General features: G+C 39.0%; 1 protein-coding gene across 5 annotated transcripts in view; it reads right to left on the bottom strand.

Annotated features, from left to right (window-relative positions):
• Nucleotides 1-375: 375 nt before the first annotated feature.
• Nucleotides 376-7,568, bottom strand: part of LOC136876439 (probable ATP-dependent RNA helicase DDX60) — a 131,683-nt gene continuing 124,490 nt past the window's right edge. For all 5 annotated transcript variants that reach the window (XM_067150414.2, XM_068228433.1, XM_068228435.1 and 2 more), the window contains 2 exons: nt 2,453-2,586; nt 376-1,101 (listed from right to left, as the gene is read on the bottom strand). In XM_067150414.2, coding sequence (XP_067006515.2) covers nt 805-1,101; nt 2,453-2,586 — 431 coding nt within the window. In that variant the 3' untranslated portion in view covers nt 376-804. The remainder of the gene's footprint in view (nt 1,102-2,452; nt 2,587-7,568) is intronic.

Raw genomic sequence — 7,568 nt, 5'->3', positions numbered from 1 at the left:
CTCATCGTAATCCAATGTAACTGTCATTTGTTACTGTTCATTCAGATTATTTATCAAATTTAAAGTCGGGGAAAAAAAAAAATAACATTTCAAATATTAGTGTTTTAAATTATGCTCTCATCTTTTCTCTGGCCACTCATTCAGCCCGTACCTTCTTACACCTCTGCAACCTACTAAAATACCGTAGTAATAATAATAATAATAATAATAAAAGACAATGGTTACACCCTTGAACATAATTATGGAGCAGTTGGGAAGAAAGATGGATGCTAAATTACAGGAAAACAGACTCGTAACAGTGTATTTTAGAATGGATTGTCAGATACTGGAGGGGTTGGGTTGATAAATAAATATAAACAAGATCTATATTTAAAAGGCAATTTTATTATTTTGTTAAAACTACTTCAAACTCAAACTGAGAAATTGTAGCCCTGGTTGAAATTATCATCCTTAAAATCTGCAAATGTATCTATATCACAAATAATGTACACACAGATATGAAATCTTTAAACTGAGAAATAAACTCATATGATGACTTCATTCTAGAAGAACTTGGCCTTACAGATTTGGTTCCAGATACAAGTAAAATATAAAACTCCTGTAAACTACACCTCAGAGCAGATAAATCACACATCCAGAGCAAAATTTCTCATAGCTTTGTGTTAGTAGTAGTACTAAAAGATGTGAACCACATTTGTAAAATTCTAAAACTACCATAAAAAGTACAAAAAAATGAAAGTTTATAAAAACGATTCAGTCACAATTCTTATCACAGAAACTCGAAAGTACTTAATAAGTGACAATTTAAAATTTATCTTTAATTTTAAATTCTCGTTTGAACAATTGGTCAAATTTGTTGGAGACAATATGAAATGTTGAGAGGACAGGATCTTCAGGGGCAATACCAAATTCCTCCAAACATGTACATACAGTACACAGCATTAATCTGAAGTCATTGAGCAGACTGTAGGCTTCGCCTGACCTGATACCATTATCCATGATTATGGATGACAGAATACCATGATTGTAGAAATCCCATGCATATGCATTGAGCTGAACGGAGTAATCCAGAAGTGGAATGACTTTTACATCTGTGAAAACCTGCAACAACATTCAATTCACTTAGGGATTTTTGTTGTTTTGTACCTTACAGAATACTTGGAATACAAAATTAAGGAAAACGTGTACAGTGCTTAAGATTTATGAGCAAGATGAATTTCTCGGATGTGATATGCTGGTTGAGAGCAATTAGTCAAAAGGGCTGGAATCTGGTTGTTATGTCTTTTTTATTCAAGGACACTGTGCTGGACATGTGCAACACCTGCAAGGTCCGATCTAATTTTATGAAGGATAAAAGTTTTAAAGTGCAAATCCATTCTACAAGAAAATAAGGAAGGTAGTTTGGCAGGAGGTACTGAGAAAGTGTAAGGAAGTAATGCATATGGTGTACTATACAGCCATGTAGCCATGTTATCATATGCAGAGGAGACCTGAGCAGTGACAAGAAGAGTGTATAATTCTAAGCTGGTAAAATGAAATTCATAAAAAATGTAACAGGAAACACAAGGAAAGACAGCACTTAGACTAGACTATGATGGTTCGGACAAGTAAAATGAATGGAGGTGGAATGGATACCGAAACAGATTATGGAGGCAAATTTGAGGAAAAAACACCCAGAGGAAGACCCAGAACGACATGGATGGACTTCAACACAACCTATATCAGAAGGAACCTAGAATGGAACGAAATACACCACAATAATAGTGGAAGGATAGGGGAAGTTGAGGAAGTACTGGGTCATCCCATTATCTTGGAATTGGAGCAGTAGCTGAGTGTGACCAAGCTCACAGCCGTGCAGGAGGGAGGGGAGCCTGTGGAGACTATATGTTCTGGTCATGCAAAACAGTCTGTTTTGTGCATCAGTGAGAGCAACACCTGTGTGCAAAATAAAGTGCGAATACATGGATGATGATGACAATAATAATAATAATAATAATAATAATAATAATAATAATAATAATAATAAGGAAAAGATGGATTACTTTGATGAACTCCTGAATGTGACAAGGGTGTAGGCAAGATAATTGAGGTAGAGTGTGAGGAGAGCAGAATCTGAGAGTGAAATCACAACGAAAAAGGTAGAAACTGTTGTCACATGAATGAAAGTGGGAAAAGCAGTGGGACTGGATGAATTGGGTGTGTAAATTATAATAGAAGCAGGACCCATTGGTCTACAATGGGTCTATAGGCCATTTATATGCATTTGAATCTATTTTTGACTTTCATATACGTAATCCAAGATAAATGAGAATTACGAGCCCAAAATATAGAGAGTACGGACAAAATAATGTTATTTATAAAGATAATTCTTGTATTTTAAAACCTGCGGAGTGTTTATCTTGTTGGCTTCATAATTATGAACACAGTCATGTAGAAGCTTGTAACAACTCACCTGATGTCGAATGTTAGATATCACATTTGTTCGTGAATAAAGACTCCTATCGGTGTGGCCAGATAGTGCAGCAAACTGAGAGCATATGGAACGGGGCACGTTCTCAGCTATGATGGCAGCTTCTAAGGTGCTGGCTGAAATGAACATCCCAATCAAAACATAAATAGAAATAATAAATTACTTCAATGTAATGCCCAAATTTTTAAATTTAGAACTGGCTGTAAAGGACACAGTCTTTTACTTAAGTATTATTACTTAAGGTCAGCATATGCCATATTTATGACACGAAGAGAAGACTAGTATGTATGAGGATATACTTAACAATCCCAGGAATTAAAATTTTATGAAACATTAAAACTGCACAAATGTATTTGGTAACTAAAATTAAAACCCAAATGTACACTAAAACAATCATCTTATAATAGGAACACCTGGGGCATGACACTTCGTGACCAATGATGTACTACCGTGGGATATCACAAGTGGCTAACAGATAACATGCTGGCCTATCTTCTACACGTCAGACTATAACATTTGTCAGTGATGGGGAAACGTGGCAACTTTACGACTGTGACCACGGACAGATAACTGGGGCCCGGAGATGAGGTGCCAGTATCTCAACAGCAGCCACTCATCTTGTCTATTCTCGCACCACTATTCTCTATTCTCACTTCACCGCAGACACACATCACATGGACCAAGAAATGTGTCAGTGGACCTTCGACACATGGAGTTCTGTTTCCTGTTGTGCTGATAGCCGAGCCTGCAGCTGCCATGAACAGCATGAGACAGGCCCCTTCCACCTGTACTGTGCGTTACCAACAGGCCAGTGGTGGTGGTGGTGGTGTTGGTGTTGTTGTTATGGTCTGGGGAGCATTCTCCTGGCATGCCTATGACCATTAGTCATTTTACCACGCACTTTGAATAGTGAAGACTACAGGAACCTATTAGCCAACAATCTTCACCCACATCCCCAGGCAGTCTTTCCTGACAACAATGCCATAATTCACCAGGACAGTGCACCACGTCGCTGGGTAAAGGAACATAATAATGAATTCTCCACTCTGCATGGCCCTAAATTCCTTAGCTTATAACCCCATCGAATATGTCTGAGATATGCAGGAACATACTGTGAGGGCTGCTGTTATGCCTTCATAAAATCTGCGCCACCAAGTACATAAGATGCCACAGCAAGCACGGCTTGAATTGGACAAGGACGACATGCGTCCTCTTGTGGAATCTGTCCCCCGATATTTGCAAGTTGTCATTACCAGCAAAGGGGGACTAACACCTTATTAGAAACATTATCATTCAGTGCAAATGTTTCGTGCAGCTAATTATTTAAGTAGCCACAAGAAAGCATATAACTTCACTTCTATTTATCGAGTTTTCAGAACCGTTACAGTTCAAAGAGGAAGATGAGGAGAAGATAATACATTTCTGACGACTGTGGCATAGCTCTGAGCATACAGTAGAGTCTCTATGATCTGAGGTAATGGAGGAGGGTACGTTAGATTTGGAATAACTCTGACTACATCGAGCGATACAGGGAAAATTGTGAAACAGGAATAAAATCGACTATTGAAGCTCTAAGGTCCGATTGTCATTTCTTACAGTGTTGCAGTTTGGGTTAAAGTTAATTTCTGAAAAGTCCTTAAATGACTTCTGTTTCTAAAGCATCGTTTCTGCGCAGCAATGCCATGCAGTGTGCCTGCGGGAGTAGCCTCTGGTAGTTGTTCTACATAGTGTACTGCCGCCTTCAATGCAGCGAGACCCTTGCTGTGACATCTTTGGCACCGTCTCTTCTAAATCTTCTTCCTCACTATCTTCTGTTGGTTCATGCAACATTTTGATGATTCATGTGTCTAAATTCATACCGTTCATCAATCTTCATCCATTCTGCAACTTCCATTTCATTAGCATCTTTACATCCTGGAATCTGCAAGATTAGACCTGGCAACTTTGGTATGTCGTCATTATTGTTGTTGTCGGAGTTACTGTCAGCAGACACAGCACTTCATAAAATCTTTTTCCACAATTTCGTAAGTGCCTCTGGCTAAACTTCGTCCCATGATTCTGCTAACCAATTCACTACGTCACTCATGGTTACCTGTTTGAGGAAGTTCATGATGTTATCCTCAAGTTCTGCTGCTTTCAGGAATGAATGTAGTAGGTGGTGCTGAAACTATTTTATGTAGACCTTCCAAAATGCCCTGATCCATAGGTTGTGTCAAGACTTATGTTACGGGGCAAAAACAAAGCATGAATTCCATCACATACTTCCTGTTCATATGATATGACCCTGTGTTGTCCAACAATAAAACTGTTTAATAGGCAGACCCTTCTTTCTAAAAATATTTTAGTTTCAGGCACATATTCTTAAAAGAACCACTTCTTAGATATTTGTCTACCAATCCACGAGTTCTTTTGGTTTCTGTAAGACATGCAGTGCTGACAGTGAAATATCTTTAAAAGCTCTTGGTTGAGTAGATCTTCCTATGACTAGCTTTAATTTATGACTACTAGATGCATTTAATATAGCAAGAACAGTCGCTCTTTCTTTACTTTTCCTGTGACCATGGGCATGAGCTGCTTCACGTGAAGCAAGTGTATTAGAAGGCAACATTTAAAAAACAACAGTTGTTTCATTGTAATTGTATTAGTGATCATCACAAATATTTTCAGTTGTTATGAAATGTTCAAGATTTTAAAAGAACTTTCTAGCACCTCTGGAATCATTAGAAAGTTCCCCCCTCCCATATTTCAAGTTGTTGAACACCATATCTGTTTTTCCAACAGTCCTCTCCTGCCTACAGTTTTTAGTGTAATATTGGACCTGATGTTGGACTTCCCTTCTGCTGTTATTGACTAAACCACAAAAACAATGCTTCACTGAGGGTGTTTTTTATTCATATTCAGATTTCCTCATGCATTTTCTGAGCACTCACCAGAACACATTTCTGGGTTATGTCTGTTTCGTTGCCAATCACAAACAGTCAGTTCTCCAACTCCACATTCAACTGCCAGCTTTTTAATTGTCTCCCTTTTAAAGAGTTTAAAGTTTTTCATTTCATTTTTAATGGCACAAACTTCCTTTTGCTTTTACTGTTCATAATGAAACAATGTACAACAGCACTACTCACAACCACCAACCACTATGTAATGTACACTGTTCTATGCAGCAAGTCTGACACACAAGCACTGGTAAAAGCAGGCACATACTCTACTGGCAAGAGAGGTTAGAACATGTGACAACAAGCAAAAGTGTGACCTCAGTAGAGGGGAGGCACAGTATGATACCACGGCAGGAATAAACAGGGAATGAAATGCTGTGGAAAACTAGTTTTAAATTCAGGAGGGGAAAAAAAAAAAAAAAAAAAATCAAGTAATGGATTAGCGAGACTACTGTAGTTCTTGCTTTAATGCTCATCACTAGAGCCCGGATTTTTAGGTGCTGATAGGTTAGACTGCAAACTTATTTAAGCCAATAAGAAGTGTACCCTACCGTGTACAACAGTTATGCTATGAGGTTTGCATAGACATTAGGAGTACGGCCTATAGAACTCCTAAAATGTATGTTACTCTTGCTACAGTATGAAAGAGCGGGTTGTGAGACACTTCCTATTAACCAAATCAGTTTGCATTCTAACCTATTACCACCTAAAAATCCGAAGTCTACTCATCACATGGCAACAGAAACTTGAAAGTGATTTATGCAGAATTCTTATTCTTCTCTGCCTTAATCGGTCTGGATATGGCAGCCATCAGGACTATTGTAGTTTTGTTCATAAATCTTCGGAAGAACTTGGTGGATGACAGTTCAAACCAATGAATGAGGTTTTTCAGCCATGAGATTCAATGGCACCCAGGACCCCCGTTGTCATGTCCGCCCCCAGTTTGAGCTCACGACTCACTCTTCCAAGAATCGAACCCGTGACCGGGAACGTAGGAGGAATGGTGTCGCTGAGACATGCATTGATATTATGGGGAAATTATGAGTTAATATTCATATTTATGTAATGGCAGTGAGGCCAAGGTATTATAATAATAATGGAAGAAAGATTTTTTTTGCTAAGGGCTTTACGTCGCACCGACACAGATAGGTCTTATGGCGACGATGGGATAGGAAAGGCCTAGGAGTTGGAAGGAAGCGGCCGTGGCCTTAATTAAGGTACAGCCCCAGCATTTGCCTGGTGTGAAAATGGGAAACCACGGAAAACCATCTTCAGGGCTGCCGATAGTGGGATTCGAACCTACTATCTCCCGGATGCAAGCTCACAGCCACGCGCCTCTACGCGCACGGCCAACTCGCCCGGTGAAGAAAGATTTAAGGTAAAATTAAGAACCACATAGGTCTTAAGAGTTTGAAGGCACACAAAAGCCGTAAGCAACAGGTTGTGCAATTGGACGTAAGGCTTGGTCGAAGTAGGCTGAGTCACATGCTGCACCCTGCTGAAGGTGCGTAGTATGTCTTTAGAAAAGGTAGGTGGAAAGTGAACGGAAATAGGCGATTCTGTTTTGGTGTGTCTGTGGACGGTTACCATAGGAAGAGAACTTATATTGCTTTCTAGAAGAAGGGCGTAACGTAGAGGGGGTATAAAACAGGGATACACACCCTAGTTGAGGCCTTTTGGAACAATTCTACTAGGAGTGCGGGCGGAAGCTCTGTCAGTCAGGTCTCCGATGATAATGATAATAATAATAATAATAATAATAATAATAATAATAATAATAATAGGGTCCGAGTTTGGACTTAAAATATTCACGTCTGTATTTCGACCACGCCAAGTCTTCTATATTCTAATATTCGAACTTGAGAAGTTGTAAATACTGTATAAAATTATACATATATATATATATTCATCAGTTTATAATTAAAGAAGGTTTTGGGAAGCAGAGGACTTCGTCTCTTTCACACGTAGCGAATAACCCAGGTCCATTGAAATAAACATCCTTACCGCTCGGGTAAACAATCTGATTATTCATCACTATTCGTCGTGGCAAAACCTGTGTCACGACACCCTTTCCCAAATTTTTCCTTGCATGATGAATTGGAGTATTCAATATATTTCCCTCATTGCGCATGACGTGTCTGAAATGTTCTAGTTACTACCTC

This window comes from Anabrus simplex, chromosome 6 (genome assembly GCF_040414725.1).
Source record: "Anabrus simplex isolate iqAnaSimp1 chromosome 6, ASM4041472v1, whole genome shotgun sequence".
NCBI classification, from domain to species: Eukaryota; Metazoa; Arthropoda; class Insecta; order Orthoptera; family Tettigoniidae; genus Anabrus; species Anabrus simplex.
The sequence above is the reverse complement of the archived record's forward strand: the minus strand, read 5'-3'. Positions and strand labels throughout refer to the sequence as shown.